Source organism: Anoplophora glabripennis, unplaced genomic scaffold, assembly GCF_000390285.2.
Source record: "Anoplophora glabripennis isolate ALB-LARVAE unplaced genomic scaffold, Agla_2.0 scaffold876, whole genome shotgun sequence".
Taxonomy (NCBI): domain Eukaryota; kingdom Metazoa; phylum Arthropoda; class Insecta; order Coleoptera; family Cerambycidae; genus Anoplophora; species Anoplophora glabripennis.
This window is the reverse complement of record NW_019416954.1, coordinates 4,820-24,472: the sequence shown is the minus strand read 5'-3', so window position 1 is coordinate 24,472 and position 19,653 is coordinate 4,820. Positions and strand designations below refer to the sequence as shown.

General features: G+C 39.8%; 1 protein-coding gene across 1 annotated transcript; it reads left to right on the top strand.

Annotated features, from left to right (window-relative positions):
• Positions 1–8,412: 8,412 nt before the first annotated feature.
• On the top strand, positions 8,413–16,858 carry LOC108913612 (tektin-4). The gene is made up of 8 exons (XM_023455745.1): positions 8,413–8,517; positions 8,722–9,096; positions 9,791–9,855; positions 10,463–10,699; positions 11,217–11,443; positions 13,976–14,270; positions 15,046–15,268; positions 16,577–16,858. The coding sequence occupies exons 1-8, from the start codon at positions 8,413–8,415 to the stop codon at positions 16,856–16,858; spliced, it is 1,809 nt and encodes a 602-aa protein (XP_023311513.1).
• The last annotated feature ends 2,795 nt before the right edge of the window (positions 16,859–19,653 follow it).

The following is a 19,653-nucleotide window of genomic DNA, read 5'->3' as shown; positions in this document are numbered from 1 at the left end:
ATGATATATCCATTAGCGCACATAAAAATTTTATGGGGAGAAGCTCGACTACATTATACTATTAATATATAATCACATTTTAATTTTATGTAAATATGAAAATATGAGCATAGTTAAAAAAATAATAATTCATTGTAACATATTGAGGACAAATAACAATTTCGTCAAGAAAATATATGTTTATTATTTATGAGTCAATTTTCATGCATACTTGGACAATATCGCATATACTATAAGAAAAAAACCCTACAAGTTAATTTAATATTTGTTTTATTCAATTAAATTGTGTTGGAAACTGTGGATTAATTTATATTTATCTTTATTTTTATCAGAATTACTTACTGAATTTTTATTAAACACAATTTAATAGTTACACACTTATTATGGCAAATGAACTGAAAAAGCTATTTATTACTAGAACTAAACTTTCTCCGAACACCTCGGAAATTGAATCGATTTCGGTGCTCCTGCTCCTTCAAGTTTTGCGGAAATTAATCGAATAACCGCAACGCCTGCATTGGTCGTATTTCGTATTCTGTATACATTTGTCTGCTACAGTAACTATAAATTTTACAGTATACTTGCATAAAATAATTCCTCGACTACTGTGCTGCTCTATTCGTAGAGTTGCAATATTTGTGTATTATGTGACACAATAAACTTCATTCCTTCAATATTTCTGCTTTAAATAGTCATTACAGAAGTACATATTCTTTTGCAGATTTCTTAAATTTTGTTCATTGCTCAGTTCCTGATATGAAATTTCCATTTGAAGACAAACAAATAATAATTCATTTTCAATACAAAAATTTTTCTTAAACCGACTTGAATTCATACGGATGTTCTTTCAAAGATATTATGTATCCACTAAGGTCGTTTCAATATTATTTATATGTAAGAATATTCACAATAGATGAATGAATACAAAAGAAAAAAAAAAGAAAATGTATCTCTCATATGAGAGATGCTTTCATCACAAATTTTTCTGCTTAAGTACAATAAATACTTGAAATGGATGAATTTGTGGTTATGTCTCACCCATACCTATGGGATACTGATCGGAACTAATCGTTCGAAATCAGTATATGCCTGGTGGTTTTACTAACGAATGATCCTAGCTATTTATTTTGTATTGCGGATAAAATTCAATGCTAGTCGGGGCAGTAGTAGTTGCTTTCAACAATTTGATCAATAGTCCAGACGGTATCTGTTTCAAAAAGCCATATTTGGGTGAATCGTATATCCACGGAGATTTTTGGCTTTTTGGCTTTCAAATATCACTAGAAATGAAAATTTTTCTATGCGCATAAAAAAAAACGTGGGCTTAACTTTTGTTAAAAAAATTGGAAAAATGTCATATTTTCTTCCTATTTAATTATGTATCTTTTTAAGAGTTGATTTTAGGCGAAAATGGAAGAGGAAAAAAATGTTTGTAATTAAATTCTTACAATACATGACTGGTTACAAATCGAATGAATCATGATTATTATGGTTAAAATCGAAAAAATCATAAAAATGGGGTTAAAAAATAATACTTTTTAGGGAATTTTTTTGGTGTATTTAAATTGGGTGTAGGACCTTTATACTTGGCTCAAGAAAACTTCATGTTATGTAGAATCATCACACCAAATTTCATCAAAATCGGTTCGATAGATTTTGCATAATAATTTTGCAATCCAGATTTTGAAAAAAAAAATGCAAATTTTCAAAATTATACACAGCAAAGACCAAGGCCCTTATATACTTGAAAACTTAATCACATATAGAAGGGCTCTCAAGCTTTCAAACGGTTTTTGAAAAATTCGAATCCGTCTGTGACGTCTATTGGTCACTATGACGCCTGAGCGACGGCGGTTTCCTCGGGCGCCAGTTCCTGTTTTTAGTGCAGAAACACCACTACGCGGGCGGCTACAGTGAAGACACGGTATGTCCAGAGGGTCTAGAGAGAGTTAGACTTTACACAAAAGCAATAGAACAGTAACAGCGGGGCTCCTTAATCCTGGTAGGCGGCTGGCAGAAAATCTCTGAAAGAAAGATTAATACAAGCGGACAACAGCCAAGTCTTTACCTAGGTTCCCTAAACTTTGACTCACTTCTCTTCCTGGGCACGTCTGGTCGGTCGGAATGCTGGAACAGGACTAACCCTGCAGTACAGTTACCTCGTCAGGTCTCTTGTCACCTCAAGAGACTTGCGCATTGAATATGCGCGGAATCTAACTTACTGCAGCGGTCTTCGGACTGGACTGGTGTTGACGGCGGCTGGAGATGAACTGACTTCTCCAATTTCGTTTATTTTCTAAGTCCCTCGTCTTGGATTGGCGGCTGCGCAGTTCATCTAAACTGGACTTGTAGAATTCTCACCTACTTCCAGCGGTGACGTATCTTCGGGAAGGGCGGCTGGTGGCTCGACTGGATGCGACGACGGCTCCTGGTAGACTAAACCTTTGAATACAGCCTGTCTGCTATATTCGTACGGCGAATCCTAGCGGCTGCGCAGTTTCTTCAGGCTGGACTTAGTGAAATCTTACCAATTCCTTCCTGGTGACGTAGGTCTTACTGGAACGGCTGACGGCTGGACTGGTCTCTACGATGCCTCGTGGTGAACTGAATTTCGGACGGTGGCTTAATTCTAAGCCCTGGTGTTGCTTCGGCAGCGGCTGCGTAGTTCTCCTAAGCGGGACTTGTAAAATTCTTACTCAGGCGGTGACGTATCGCTGGCTAGACGGCAGGCTGAAGCTCGGCACGACTGATTCCTTCGCTGGCAGGTAGAAGACTGGCGTACGATTATCATCGCGGTGTGAATTTGCCAGCTATCGGCTGCGCGGTGACGGACGGTGTTTGAAATGCCAAAAATGAATGACGGTGCGGTACATCATATTTATTCATAAAATAAAATAAAAAAAACACAAATGTGGGGTGTTGGAAAATCACTTTGTTACACCCCCCTCTTACTTCCGCTAAAAAATAAAAATGAAATTTTTATTTTTTTTCCTTAATAAATCCCTAAATTACAAGGCGCATACCCCACACAGGTTAGTAAACTTTATTTGGGGATATGTTCACCTTTTACAAAAACAAAAACTAATTTCGGAAAAGAGATTCTATATAAACCAAAATAAATTATTCTATACAGCTTTTGGGGCTGTGCCATAATTTTACCCTAGAAAAGAAAGAAAATCAAACAAAACGGTAATTCTGGTCGGAACGGATTACGGTTCTTAGGACAGCAAGTTGCATTGGATGCCCTTGGAAGCGGTTTCGGTTCGGCGGAAAATGTCCGGGAAATAACACTGAACTCCTCTGGATGCGGTCAGGTGTCCTGGATGCGAACGGGAACGGTGTCGAGGAGCTGCGGATAGACGGCTTCGGCTGGGGCTGGCATGCGGGCGGTTTTCGCATGTGCAATCCTTGGACATTATGCCATCTCGTCCACATCGGGAACAAAACAGGCGTCGTGTCTGGGTGCAGGTTTGGCGGGAATGGCCAGGATATCCACATCTCCAACATAATCTATATTGTTTTACCGGTAGATGGGTTGGATAATCTGTCGATGATCGTGGCGGCGGGCGGATTGGTTGAATGTCAGGTTCTGGCTGGTTTTCCGGAATTCTTGCGGACGGTACTTCTAGGGAAACTCCTGATACTGGAACGGTAACTGTCTGAACTTCGGTGCTTGCGGTGTCCCATGGTTGACGGTTGACGGACGGTTGCCTTTTCTGCGCAGCTTGATGCTGCGGTGGCTTGTACCGCTGACACTGCATACAACTTTGTACGTACTTGGCGGTATCGCGGAACATACCAGGCCAATAGTACTTTTGTGACATGCGAGCGATGGTTTTAGCAATTCCCATGTGTCCAGCGGACGGAGCATCATGGTTCTCTTGCAAAACCGCTGAGCGGAGCGGCGTGGGGACGCATAGCTTCCATGGATCGGATAGATCGGGTTCGGTTAAGTCGCTGGAATCCCAGAAGTGGCGGAACAGACGGTTATTGCGTATGCAATAATCCGGGAATGCTTCAGGGTTTCTTTCGACTTCCGACTTCTTTCTGCTATACCATGAACAGTTTGGCGGCTCATTCAGGACGCATAGTTCTCCGGTACTTGGTGCAGAAGAAGTTCCTTCTATCGGCTGACGGGACAGAGCATCGGCTACTCGGTTTAGGGTTCCCTTGCGGTACTTAATTTCGAAGTCGTATTGCTGCAGGAATACGCTCCATCGGGCTAGACGGCCGGCAGGACTTTTGATGGAATGCAGCCATCGCAGAGATTGATGGTCGGTCAGGACGGTGAAGTGATAGCCTTCAAGATACGGTCTCATCTTCTCTATGCCCCACACTATAGCCAAACACTCTCGTTCAGTGACGGAGTAATTCTTTTCGGCAGGCGACAGTGTGCGACTAGCATACGCTATCACTCGGTCGTATCCGTCGATATTCTGGGTCAGAGCTGCTCCCAGTCCATGATCGGAGGCATCGGTCTGGAGGGTAAACGGTTGTTCGAAGTCCGGACAGGTTAAAATCGGAGCTTCGGTCAGGCAGTTCTTCAAGTGGTTGAAGGCGTCTTCTTGGTCACTGGTCCACTTGAAACGGTGATTTTTCCGGAGTAATCGGGTTAACGGAGTCACAATCTGGGAAAATGACGGTACAAAGCGTCGGTACCAGGAAGCCATTCCTAGGAAGCGGCGGACGTCTCGGATGTTTCGAGGGGTGGGGAACTTCTTGATCGAGTCCACCTTTTCAGGATCTGTCTGAATCCCCTCAGCGGTGACGATATGTCCTAGGTATTTGAGCGACTTCCTGCAGAACTCGCATTTGTCGGGGTTTAGCTGCAGGTTAGCCATTCGTAGTCGGCGGAATACTTCTCGTAAATTGTCCAGGTGTTCTTCAAAGGTTTCCCCTAATACAATGATGTCATCCAGGTAGGCAAACGCATAGGGTTCCATTTCCGGTCCAATGATCCTATCTAGGAGTCGTTGGAATGTAGCTGGAGCCGAGTGAAGTCCAAAAGGCATGACTCTAAACTGGAACAGGCCTCTGCCGGGGACGGTGAAAGCAGTGATCGGTTTGCTCTCGGCAGTAAGTGGAATCTGCCAGTATCCCTGCTTAAGGTCTAAACTGGAGATATATCTGGCCTTGCGGAGCTTGTCCAGTATCGCGTTGATGTACGGTAACGGGTAGGCGTCTTTCTCGGTAACCTCGTTGACTTTACGGAAGTCGATGCAGAATCGAGGTTTTCCATCCTTTTTGCGGACGATGACGACGGGTGAACTCCACGGGCTGTCGGACGGCTCTATTATCCCGTTGTGCAGCATTTCATCAACCTCCTTGTTGATAATGTCCTGCATTTTCGGGTTTTGCGGGCGGTACCTTTGTTTGATCGGTTCGGACTGTGACAGGCGGATATGGTGTTGTATCAAGCCGGTAGTACCATGTAAATCCTTGAAACTAGGTAACTCGGTCTCCAGGAAGGATTCTAGCTTCTCTTCCTCCGTTGGTGATGGGGCTGACGACAGAACTTCCAAGGGATCTACATCGGGGCTTGGTGTCGACGAGATGACGGTGTTATCCAGGCTAACGGTGGCAGCGGACGGACTTATCAGGAAGTTGTGCTTGCGCAGGATGTCCATTCCTAGCACAACATCGGAGGATAAATTTGTGAGATACCATAGCCTCTCATCAAATTCTTTACTCCCTATCCGGAATTTGATCTGGTAAACCTCGGTTACGGTCACCAAGTTACCATTCGCTAGCTGAACGGGCGGTGCGGTAGCGGTCTCATAATGTAGGCCTAGTTGACGGATTCGGTCTCCTACATATGAGCGTGCTGCTCCGGTGTCGATCAGGGCCAAGAAGGTCTTTCCCTGAATCCGGATTGGTACGTGCGGTCGATTGTCCGGGTGGCGGGCGGATATGGTTTGCGAGGCAAGACTAGGGCGGAACGGTACAGGCCTCGTAACGGTACGGTTCCGGTCTAGTTTTCCGACTGGGAACATGAGCAGTCCCTAGTCATAATTCCAGACTGTCCACATCTGGAGCAGAAAAGGCGGGGCGGTGCTCGACATTGACTTCGAAAATGTCCACTCTTCCCACAACGCCAGCAGATAGCGTTGCGGTCAGAAGGGACGTTGGCGGCGGAAGTCGACGGTCGTTCTTCTGGTGTTCGGACATGTCTTACGGTCTGTGGTCTAATCGGGGTTGTCTCAATCGGTGTTTCTTCTGGTCGGGTGGTTCTTGGCGGATCAGATCTGACTGTCGGAGTTGTCTGAGTCCTTTCTGGTGGTGATGTTACGGGCGGTAGGACAGCTACTGGTGTCTGGTTCCGGACGAAGTTAGGCGGAGACGGCGTGGTTGGTTTGGCAGGTCGATTAGCCGCGATTTCTCTCTGCAGAGCTTCGTACTCTTCCACCTGGCGAATCAGGTCACGAGGACTCTGGATTTCGCTTCGGCGGATGTACTGCCGGTATTCGGGGAGCAAATTTCCATACAGGCGTTGGAGGGCTCGGTCGGACGAGAATCCTCCATGTCGGCGTAGCAGGGTCTGTAGGGAGACTAGATAGTCTCGGCCGGACTCCCCTACTTTCTGGCGGCGCTGGAATATTTGTTCTTCCAGGAACGACTCATAATTGGCGGGCAGGTAGAACTGTTTGAAGTCGCCAATAAAATCGTCCCAACAGTTCCATAATTCGCGGTTGTTCCGGTACCAGGCTAAAGCGTTGCCTTGAAATATTTCATGCAGGGCGGGTAATACGGCCGACGTTGGTATGTCGCTGTGTTCCTGGAATTCGCAGAGCTTTTCCAAGAACTCCACGGGACCGGTCCTTCCATTAAAGTGTAGGTTCTACTTTCTTACCCTCTCGCATACGGTACTGATGCTGAGCGGGGCAGAAGGGTTGCTGACGAGCGGTGCACTTGCTGTGGTCGGCACGACAAGCGGCGGTGGCGGTGGTATGACGAAAGCGGGGGCGGTGTGCCTCGGTTGCGGTGATGCACATCCGTCTTTAATAAACCTCACCAGTCGTTTCTTCTTTTCTTCGACGGTTCCAGAGACGTCTAGGCGAAATTTTTCCAGTTCCAGGTCCAGTTGCTCTTTCCTGAGCTTATATATCCAGCTCAGTCGGAAATCGGCTAAGTCGGAGCTTCCGGGTTCTACGGCTGGTTCAGGGTCGGTCAGGATTCGGGTTTCCTCGATTGATGTCATGTCCTCTTCTGGTCTTGCGGCGGTGAAGGCTGCGGAGCTCTTCAATTGACACGTCTGTTCGTTCTGCGGTCTCAGAACCAACCCTCCGGGCGGTGATAGCTGCGGAGCTCTTCCAGTTGATACGTCTGTTCGGCTTGCGGTCTCAACACCAACTCCCTAGGCGCTATCTCTTCAACGCTTCAGCGGTTCGGGCTGAAACTATCAGCGTTGGATTCTGCGCCCTCGATTTACTGCTAAACGAGGGGTCACAAGCCAGGTACGGGTTGACACCGGATTTTTCAAAATTCCGGGTAAAATCCGGGGTGGCGGGTTCGGTCTCTAATATATGGTCAGCAGGAATGTCAGGGATTGCCGAAGGCAGGTTTCACCAAATTTCACTCAGATTTGTGAGTTTGGTAAACGGTTTTCCAGAACGGTTCGTCGGATCGAAATGAAACCAACGGCAATCGATTCTACGCCCCCAAGTACCTATTCCACGAGGGGTCACACGCCTGGTAAAAATTTCGACCGGAGTCGCCAAGAGCTCCGGGCAAAATCCGGTACGGCGGTAAAACACGGTCTGGACGGTGTCTTGGGATACAAACGGATTGTCGCTTCTGGTTTTTCTCGGTTTCGGCTTCCCACTTCGCTACGGCAGACCTATCTTCGAAACGGCTGATCGGATTCAACTCCAAGTGTCACCAATCGATTCCTGGGGTCGAATTACCATGAAAACGATACCCCACACGGATATGTTCGGATCGGGTTCCTTCGGGCACTTTCGGAAAAGTTCGGGCGGAGTTCGGGCTTTCTGGTCGAAAATGCAGGCTTCTCGTGTCCTAACACTCTTGATCCTTAGGTTCGATCTCCAATTTCTTCTGGCGTTGTCCAGATGGCTTATGACGTCTTCGGCCGGGTTCGGAACGGTTCGGAAACGGTCGGAATCTCCAAATCTTCACTAACTCTCTCTTTTAGGTCCCTGCTCGGGCGCCAAATTTGTGACGTCTATTGTCACTATGACGCCTGAGCGACGGCGGTTACCTCGGGCGCCAGTTTCCGTTTATAGTGCAGAAACACCACTACGCGGGCGGCTACAGTGAAGACACGGTATGTCCAGAGGGTCTAGAGAGAGTTAGACTTCACACAGGAATAAAAGTCACACAATTGGAATATATTTACATTTATTCAGTCCAATTCTACCTATTTACACTATTCTACTCTATTGCTAAACGGTTATGGTTATATACAGGGTGACTACGGAAAACGGTAACGGCGGTGCGGTGTTAAGCGGTGACCTGACGAAAGCAAAGCACAGCAGAGCTAGCGGAACGGTTAAGGCGGTAAGCGGTAGTGCAGATACCAGAAAGAAGGAAGCGATCTAGCAAAGCAAAGCTACAATCAATAACTATAGACTAGACTTGGCTACTATCTTTACACAAAAGCAATAAAACAGTAACAGCGGGGCTCCTCAATCCTGGCAGGCGGCTGGCAGAAAATCTCTGAAAGAAAGATGGATTAGTTACGACCTGCGTTTCAACTCATAGGACAGAAAGGGAGGAAAGGATGACAACATCCTATCAGCCGAACGCGCAGTTAGGTTAAGTGTACCGGAAAGAGACAACAGTACACCCAACCACGTCGTACCTGAAAGAGAAACGAGATTAACTACGACCTGCGTCTCCACTCATAGAACAGAAAGGAAATGGGACACGACATTCTATCAGCAGAGCGCGCAGTTAGGTCGAATGCATCGGACAGTGACAACAATGCACCCTTCCTTGTCGTATGTCGGCGGTTCGGTACGACCTGCGTTTCAACTCATAGGACAGAAAAAGGGGGAGACAACATCCTATAAGCCGAACTCGCAGTTTAGGTCCAGTGCACCGGACAGAGACAACAGTGCACCTTTCCTTGTCGTGGTACGGCGGATACTGAAAAGAGAAGCTATGATTAATACAAACGGACAGCGGCCAAGTCTTTACCTATGTTCCCTAACTTTGACTCACTTCTTTCCTGGGCACGTCTGGTCGGTCGGAACGCTGGAACAGGACTAACTCTGCAGTACAATTACCTCGTCAGGTCTCTTGTCACCTCAAGAGACTTGCGCATTGAATATGCGCGGAACCTAACTTACTGCAGCGGTCTTCGGACTGGACTGGTGTTGACGGCGGCTGGAGATGAACTGACTTCTCCAATTTCGTTTATTTTCTAAGTCCCTCGTCTTGGATTGGCGGCTGCGCAGTTCGTCTAAACTGGACTTGTAGAATTCTCACCTACTTCCAGCGGTGACGTATCTTCGGGAAAGGCGGCTGGTGGCTCGACTGGATGCGACGACGGCTCCTGGTAGACTAAACCTTTGAATACAGCCTGTCTGCTATATTCGTACGGCGAATCCTAGCGGCTGCGCAGTTTCTTCAGGCTGGACTTAGTGAAATCTTACCAATTCCTTCCTGGTGACGTAGGTCTTACTGGAACGGCTGACGGCTGGACTGGTCTCTACGATGCCTCGTGGTGAACTAAAACGCTGACGGCGGCTTAATTCCTAGGTCCTGGTGACGTTTCGGTAGCGGCTGCGTAGTTCTCCTAAGCGGGACTTGTAAAATTCTTACTCAGGCGGTGACGTATCGCTGGCTAGACGGCAGGCTGGAGCTCGGCACGACTGATTCCTTCGCTGGCAGGTAGAAGACTGGCGTACGATTATCATCGCGGTGTGAATTTGCCAGCTATCGGCTGCGCGGTGACGGATGGTGTTTGAAATGCCAAAAATGAATGACGGTGCGGTACATCATATTTATTCATAAAATAAAATAAAAAGAACACAAATGTGGGGTGTCGGAAAATCACTTTGTTACAATGGGAATAATCTTTCCTTCCTTGCTTTAGTATTTAAGTAATATTCCGTACAAGATGTATAAAGAAATTCCGCATGTAGGTAACACAAATCAATATGCATGAATAAATAACCTCAACAAACAAATTAATTTGTGTCTTGTGTTTCTGTCATCGCTTTATAACCGTAACCGATAACCAATTGCATTTTAGCGACGTACGTATGGTTATCGTGAGGGTCAAGTATAGGGCATAACCAAGGGCTATCGAGGAATTAACTGTAGTTATTATTGATCATTCGCTTGAAATCGGCTCAAGCCGCACCAAAATTCGTTTTTTTTAAATAACATTCGATTAGGTCGGAAGGTTTTTAGACAATTCAGTTGCTCCAAAGACATCGAAATTATCCATAACTTCATCACAACTGCCATATTTTACTGAATATCGTCGTTTTAGAGGTCCCTGTTATCTGCCACAACCCCAAGATTCTATGCCATTAGAAGAAACTGGAAATATGGGACCAATTGGGCCATGGGCTACGGGAAGAGTAGATTGGGGTCCTCTAGGTGGCTTAACTGGCACCAGACCCGTAGTGGATAAGTATTCTATAGCTAGATACAGCGAAGGTGATTGGCGAGCACACAATAAAGTTATTTTGGAAATGTCTAACGTAGAACAGCACAGAGCTAACCTGTAAGTACGGATTGTGTTCACATTTCAAATTCGTTTCATTCATTTCAAATAGTAACAAATTTAATTTTTGGACATGTCGGGTGACGCGAATTCTTATCAGTAAGTTGTTATCTGCTCAGTAGCAAGTCGGATACACGGATACTTTTGAAGTAGATAGATTTTGGAGGTAGGGTTTGTTGAACTCAATAATACGAAGATATCGTACTTGTGTTGTATGTCTTTTATTTAAAGGCATTTTTTTCTCATGTAACTCCTATTCTATTTGGAGATCAAAGTTGCTTTGAGAGAACAATGAGTTAGAACAATGATAATGTTAAAGAACTGGTAGGTACATTGTTGGCAGAAGATATAAAAAACTGAAACTTAAAACTGAATTATGTACGTACATACAGTAGGTACTTATTAAATGCAGTTTACTTTTTGAAATGAAATTCCCTTATAATTACATTGTTTTCTTCTTCCATTGAACAGGTCATAAATATTAGACAATAATTTTTATTTAAATATTGTTGTGCAGCGTCGATTGGAATGGCCGACAATGTCTAGAACAATCGCAGGCGGACGTAACTGCAACCCAGGAAGACAATACGAAGAAACTGAATCAAAGAGAGCTAGAAATTCATCGATGGAAATGTGAACTAGAACGGGCAATAGCAGCTGCATCTGAAGAGATTTATTTTATGGAAGAGCAAAGACGTAGATTAAAGCAAGCCAGTTCAGTTTTAACTTGGCCTGAATCTATCGGTATTTATTTATTTATTTATTTTTCACTGTTAAGCGGAAATTATAACTGTAACAAACTCAATTATAAATTCTACTTGCAGCTACACTCACAAGAATAACAATTTTTTTTAAACGTTTCCTAAGAGTTTAACGGCCTTCTGGAATGAGTGTGCAATTCACTCTTAGTCAAATCATGCAATTCACTCATAGTATCTAATTACATATAGCGTGAACCGTTCTTCACTTGATATCACTGGCATTTCAGAAGACGTGAGAGAAATTAGAAAAAAAAGTTGCACTTGCTAACAAACGATCAAAAGTTTGTTTGCGATAACTTCTATAAATTTTGTTTCCATAACGCTGCATGCAGAAACAGATAATTTATTATTTTAGGAAATATACAACATAAAGAAGCTTTACGAGTTTATGAGATACTAATACGGAATTTAAACTTGATTTATCTAGCAAGTGGCTTTAGAATTAGAACTACTACTGAGAGGTTTCAACACAAACTGACCTCAAAATGAATCTTACAAATATGCGTAGACCTTTCCAATCAAAGTTTTTATTATTCGACTTGATTGAGCATTATTAAAAAAAAATGCACTGTTAGAGAAAAAAAATAACTAATAAGTCTTGCTATGATTTTTCAACACGATTATTTCAAATATACACGAAAAAGTTGATAAGTACTCATTTTTCTGTATGCATGATGCTGGTAATAATACGACGCACTGATTAAATTTTGCTCAATTTTTGCATATACATACTATGAAGTAACTGCATTGTACCAATTTTCAATTTTTCAACTTCGCTTGTCTAACTACTTAAATAGGCCAATCAATAGAGCATTAAATGAGTAATTTTGTGACAAAAATATTAGTAGCAAACGGACTGTGCCATCATATAAAAGACAGTCTGTAGGTATAATATTCTTATATATTTCCCACTCCAATTTACCATTAATTAATTTTTTATAAACAATTTTATGCAAAAACGCATTTTTTTTAGTTTTTTGCTTATAAAACCTAAACTAACAAAGCAAACTGGATGATATACCTGCGAATAAAACGAGAGGTCGATCGGATAATTAGTAACGAAGAAAACCCGGAAAAATCATTTCTCCGCCATTTTTAAGTTGTAGAGCTGATTCTGTGCACAAAAGTAGTGATTTATATGTACTTTAAATGTGCACAAAGCAGACACTGTAGGACAATTAGTTTTGGCACAATTTCAATTTTTTGCACTATTTTGTAAATTTTCTGCATGCGTTAGAGGTGGTCCGATATTAATTTTTAAGTCGGATTTTAAAAGTAGAAGTTTAGTATAATACTACAAAACGTATATTCTAATTTTCCGATAAAATGATGCGAAATAGGTGAAAAATTGCTCAAAGACGGCCGAGCGCGCGTACGCGGTCAAATAGTGGGGGAATATCGGGAGATGAGGGGCAGTGGATACAAAGGGTGTTTGTAAATAAGTGCGAAATATTGTAGGAGGTGATTGCCGACGTTATTTCGTTAAAAAAAGGTTCATATAAACGTAGGTCGTTTCCGAGATACAGTGTTTAAATTTAAATTTTTTATTTATTTTTATTAATTATTTCAAAGAGTTTTAAAGATATTGATTAGAGACCTGAAAAACGCTTTGAAACGATAAATGTACATTTTGTAGGGTGATCCGAATATTTCTACTTGCACCAGTGAAGTTCGTGCGAGAATGCTACAACTTTTAATAAAAAAATGGAACGCCACTGATTTTTTCCCGTTTTAATATTTTTTTAGAAATCCGCCATCAATTCTGAATGAAATTGGTTCCTTCAATTTTTTCTTAGGATGCACCATTTTTGAGGAAAAAAATAAAACATTTTATTGCAACTTATGTATTTTTATTGATACTATTCCTATTGATACATTATCTAGTAGGTTGCTGTCAATATTTCTAAATAAAATACAACCATCAAATTTCAAGTATTTGTGCACAGGATCAATTCTACAACTTAAAAAACGCCGGAGTAATGAATTAAAAACGTTTTTTCCGATTTTTCCGGGTTTTCTGCGTTTCTAATTATCGGATCGAATTGATCGACCTCTCGTTTTATTCATATTTCAGTTCTCTACAAATTGGTCTCTGTATAGCATTCATATTACTTCCTTAGTTTAGGTTTTATAAGCAAAAAACTAAAAAAATGCGTTTTTTGCATAAAAATGTTTATAAAAAATTAATAAATGGTAAATTGGAGTAGGAAACATTAAAACATGAAAAACTGCATACATTTGTAGCCGATTTCTTAAGGTTTGCATCAGTGACAAATCATTTCTTATGGATCTGCCTCAATTTCTTGTGTATTAGATTTTTGTTCATCAACGGTGGTGCTTCTTGAATAGGTACCTCCTCTGGCTTGTAAGTATTCCCTGAGAACGAAAGACTTATACAATTTTTGAAGGGCAGTACCTACCGGTAGAATGCTTAGTAATTTTTAGACAAACATTTTTCTCTTGTTTTTTTCTGTGAACAGAGAAATAATCTGTTAAATACATATACATTTTTTAGCTGGAGAATGCCTAGAAAGACGTACTGGTCGAATGGATGCAGAACTAGTCCGCGATGAAGTCGAAGATGAACTAATCAAGGAGTTAGCATTGTGTTCGGAAATACGAGACATATTCAACCGAACTCTTAAAGACGTTGAAAAACAGTTGTTAGAAGATAAAACTGCAAAACAAAAATTAGAAATGGACTGGAGCGATAAAACTGTTGCCCATGAAATTGACAGTATCAACATGGCCTTAAATTGCGGATCTACTATATTGTTATTCAAGCCAGGCTCTGTAATTTTTCCCGAAGGGTAAGTTAAAATTGAATCTTAGTAATATTTAGTAAACTGATTCATATAACACAACATACCCATGTACTCGTATCTCTATATTTATACAAAATGTTTTGGAATCTCTTAAATCAATTGATTATATCCTTATTTCGTTATCAGTGCACTCCAAAGTGATATGATGCTGCCATATTAGCTTTTATGTTAACGCACGTATGTACATACATACAACTTCCCAGATTTTAAACGTTAATAAAGAAGCCAAAGTAAATAAATGCGATATTGAAAATAATTTCATCCAAATGGTGACCTTTATTGTTGATACACATTTGTAGCCAATTTCTGAAGTTTTGCATCACTTGACGAATCATTTCTTATGAGACTACCTCAATTTCTTGATGTGTAGCAGATTTTTGTTCATCATTGGTTATTGGCGTTCGGTAAATAATTGAGTTTTACACAGTCTCAGAGAACGAAAGTCACAAGGAGGGAGGTCCATCCAACGTTAATGTGTAATTAATTGCCCTGGAAACAATTCTCTCAAAACTTTAATTGATTGCTTTAAAATAAATGAACTTCGGTGATTAGAACAGCGTTTGCTGGAACATTTTGGAGGATATTCGCTTCTTTTGATGTGCTTTTCGATAGTAAAAGCATCATACCCATCCAATTCATAATAACTAAAAATATGGTATGTCTTCCTGTTACAGAAAGACCAACCCGAAATCAGGGAGGCTCTTATGCCGCGCTATATAAAAAATAGGAATTATAAATAACCTCTACTTTTATTGTTTAGACAATCATCCACGGATTATTGGGAACATTTTACCAGAGAGACCTTACTAGAGGGGGAAGCAACCAGACAGCGTTCAGTTACTCTTAGGGGTACCCTGGATGCAATTTTAAATAACGCTGCGAGAGATTTACGAACTCAAGCCGATAAAGTGGAACTGGCTCTAGCAAAACGCATTGCTTGCACTGAAGAAGTTACAAAAAAATTGGAATATGAATTGTTACAGGTATAGCAAACGAACAGTTTTAACAAAATTGTATTAACGTAAATGAAATTTGTTATAACGACAATTTTCTAAATTGTCTGTGGCATAGTCGCTTTTTCTTTAATTATTTATGAACCCTTTTTGCTAAAAAAGACTATTTTATAAACTAGGGTTGACCCAATCAAACTCTATTGTTCCATAGCAATGCAGATTGATTTTAGAAAAAAAAAAACCTGTGTAGACAAGGTCGCACTAGTTTTTAGTAAGAATGTGTCATGGTCTTCTACTCTCTCATAATATTATTAGTTATAAAGTTAATTTCGCCTAGTGTGACGCTACTTATACGGTCATAGTAGCTAGAGATTAGTAAGATGACATAGTATGTAGATCACCCATACTCAAAGCAGGTCGGTAGATGGACACCTAAATAATTAAATCGTTCGTCGGTCATCACACCTATGGCATTTTGATGAGAATAAATTCGAAACCGGTCTATGTCTTGCCTATATTGGGAATGTAATTGTAATAATTGTAATGTGTAATTGTTCCCCTCAGTATCGTTAGCTAAAAAATTTGTTTCGCTTAGTGTGACACTAGTCGTGCTTTCATAGTAATTTCAGCTTACTATGTCACTGCCTGTCTGTGGCTACAAAGCCATGCTATTTTGACCTCGATATTTCTCAGAAAACTGACCAAAATACTACGAAAACGATATATTTAGTACAAATTTATGGCCAAATCACTTTTTACTCATACCTGTATTCGGGCGAATTTTCACACAAATGTAGTGGGTTTTCTGAGAAATACCGAGATCTTGGGTAAATTTTACTAATGGCATCGTGTATAGCGACTTAAAATACCTACTACGAAAATGATATATCTGAACAAAATTTAGGAAAAAATCAGTTTTAACCCATTTTTGGGCGTTTTCACCCAATAAGTAATTTCACTTTTCTCCGAAATTCATCGGCAAGTCATGAATTTTTACTGCTAGATCGTGTTCAGCGCATGGAATTCCTTCGCAAATGATATGTGGCTCTTGAGTTTGGATTTATTTTTTGTGCGGCTATGTAATTTCCTAATAAATAGTGAAAACCATAAATTTGTATCTTTTACCATTCATATTACAAACTAACGGGATTCTGCGGTCTGGATTTTTTCAAAAACGGCTGAATTACACAAATGCGAAATATTTTATACACATATTACGAACTAAACTAACATGACTGACGCCGTGCAGCAAATTCTAGTCATATTGATAGTTGATAGTTGCTTAATTAGCTAGTTTTTTTTACATACATATATTTTCACCCCTTAAATTTTAATTAGGTTCTTCGAAGACTAGCAGATGTCGAGGACCTGATGAAAGATTTAAGAGCTGCAATTAGAAGAATGGATACACCAATGAAAAAGGCCCAAACGAGATTAGATAACCGTTTATTAAGACCCAGAGTTGAAAATTGTCGAGATGTGGCTCATTTCGGGTACAGTATTTTTATTCACTATGTATATATTAAATCAAACCCTATAAAAGTCTTCCTTGTGTCAAATATAATGCATCTTTGTTTTATTTCTTTATCGGGCCGTTTTATGTACAGCGTTGGCGCATGACGCACGAGTCGATCTATGCCCGTCTTTTGAAGTTATTATAGGCCAGAAAATAAGCTGGGAAATGGCCATTTCGCGACTTTTTCTTTCGACAAGTTGAATTTATCACTATAGATGCTAAATACTATGTACAATAACATATTAGTTTCCACAGTCATAAAAATGGGGCCAAGATTGTTTACAGGGTGGTTAATTGTATAATTTTGACGTAAATTTACGTTTTTCGCTTATACCTTTTTTCCGTTCATTTCCACGAGAAAACAGTAATGTAATTTTTTTTCGTTTTCAAAAGACCTACAAAACTACCCCCGAGTGTCAAAAAATATTGATTAGATCAAAAGTTATAAACAAAAGAAGTTTATTTATGACTTTTGAATTAAACATTTATAAACTGCGTTATTATTACCAGAACGTTCGCATCGCATCCTCTAATTCCTTATCACTGTCTAATAACTCACACGAAATCTGAAATGGGCATGTTGAATAGTTTACAAGTTATGGCCTTATAAACAAATTAACTAATTATTAGTTTAGACGATCCCGAGGATCTTCCACAATCGCACTGATTTTTTTCATAGTAGATTTCATAATAGTACATTCAAATCTATAATTTTTCTTTAATATCAAATTTGCAACCTGGATTTTTTTTTTATTTTTTAGCCCTAGTTGCAAAATAAAATATACGATATATTATTACATATTCGGAAAGCTTATGAAAAGAGCATTAAGTTAAAAAAAATCGTCCAGATTCGTTGAAAAACAACGGCGTTACAGACTGTCAAAGTTGACGGCCTATTGTTAAACAAATTAGGTTGGTAGCGGCAAAAAGAAAATATTTTATTTGTGGAAGTATGTTAAGTGCATAAGAAATATTATCAACAGTCAGTGGGTCGCTTGATGTTCGGCGAACCGTGGCGCGGCAGAAGGGTGGGGGAAGCAAACGACAGCGAGTCCGAAGAAAATGACGATAATATTCATAGTCCTGCCGTTAAATAATGGAAATTCGCTTGAAAATATTATATTTCACAGTCTTTTAACTCCGTTGTTTTTCAACTAATTTTGACGATTTTTTTTAACTTAAAGCTCTTTTCATAAGCTTTCCGAATATGTAATAATATATAACTATATCACGCTCGTGCGTCCTATATTTCATTTTGCAACTAAGATTAAAAATTAAAAAAAAATTCCAGGTTGCAAATTAAAAAAAATGATAGATTTCAATGTATTGTTATGAAATCTACCCTATGCGATTGTTGAAGATCCTCGGGATCGTCCAGACTAATAATTAGTTAGGTAATTTGTTTATAAGGCCATAAACTTGTAAACTATCCAACTTACCGATTCCAGATTTCGTGTGAGTTATTAGACAATGATAAGTAACGAGAGAATGCGATGACAAAACGTTCTGGTAATAATAACGCAGTTTATAAATGTTTAAGTCATAAATAAACTTCTTCTGTTTATAACTTTTGATCTAATCAATATTTTTGACGCTGGAGTTTTGTAGGTTTTTGAAGACGAAAAAAAAACGTGAATTTACATAAAAATTATACAATAACAATCTTCCCCCCATTTTTATGACTGTGGAAACTAATATGTTATTGTACTACATAATATTTAGCATCTATAGTGATAAATTCAGCTTGCCGAAACAAAAAGTCGCGTCCAATTCTATATTTCCTGGCCTAATTAGGGAGAGCGCACACCACACTACATAGTCCAATTAAACAAGCCTTTAAATCGAAATTTCGTCAACTTGGCTGAATTTTTGATATGAGTTAGTTTAAGGTATATTATAACAATAAGTGAGAGTAATTTTTTGTTTAACCCCCGGCCACGGGTGAAAAAAGATAAAACAAAGGGGTTTTTCAAGATAACTCAAAAAGGGTAAGAGCTAGAAAAAAAGTCATGAAAGTCATGAAAGTTATAAAGCATACATTTCTACATAAAAATAGCCTCTTGATTTTTTCTCGTACTATTAAAATTAACAGAGTTAGGGAGGCTAGAAGTTAAGGGAAGATTTCAGAATTTTAAAAAAATCATAAGAAACAGAAAAATGAATGAATTTTGTAATTTTTTTTTTCAATCTGCTCTAAAAAAATGTAACTTTTCTTTCCAGAGAAATAGACATATTTTTTAATTTTTAATAAGAAAGTTATAACAAAATCAAATTTTTAATCGTTAATTTTAATGATTTAACAAAACTAAAACAATGTTTTTTCTATACTATTCGATTGATTATTTAAAATAATGAAAAGTTGCTTTCGAATTTTTTTTATTACGTTGGTTTCTTAGACAGCTACAAATTTATTTACCTTTTTATCTTCTGAATTTTATTTAGCTCCTACGACTCTGCAAAGACAAAGACAAAAAAATCACGTTCGCACCATGGTACCGAAGTCGTGGACATAATATGCCTATGACAAAGATAGATTATTTCGTTCGCTATTGTCAATGCGCGTGCTTTAGTAAACGTGTGTTTCTTTGAATTATTCTAAGTTCTAAGCTCAATATCCATTGTTAATTTCAAAAAGGTAAATATTAATGAGGACTAATATTTTTGTTGACTAAATTTTGTAAAAGCTCGATATTTTTGCGCATTCTTGTCTATGTATGTAAAACGTGGAAATTTATTTATTAATACTTGTAGACTTGTAGTTTGAATTGTATTAATAATAACATAGTGATAACAATAACATAAATATATATCATATAATTTTTTGTCCAAAACATTAAGAAAACAAGAAATTTTCTTACAAGGAAACTATCCCAACCCGAACACTCCGATTTTCAAGATT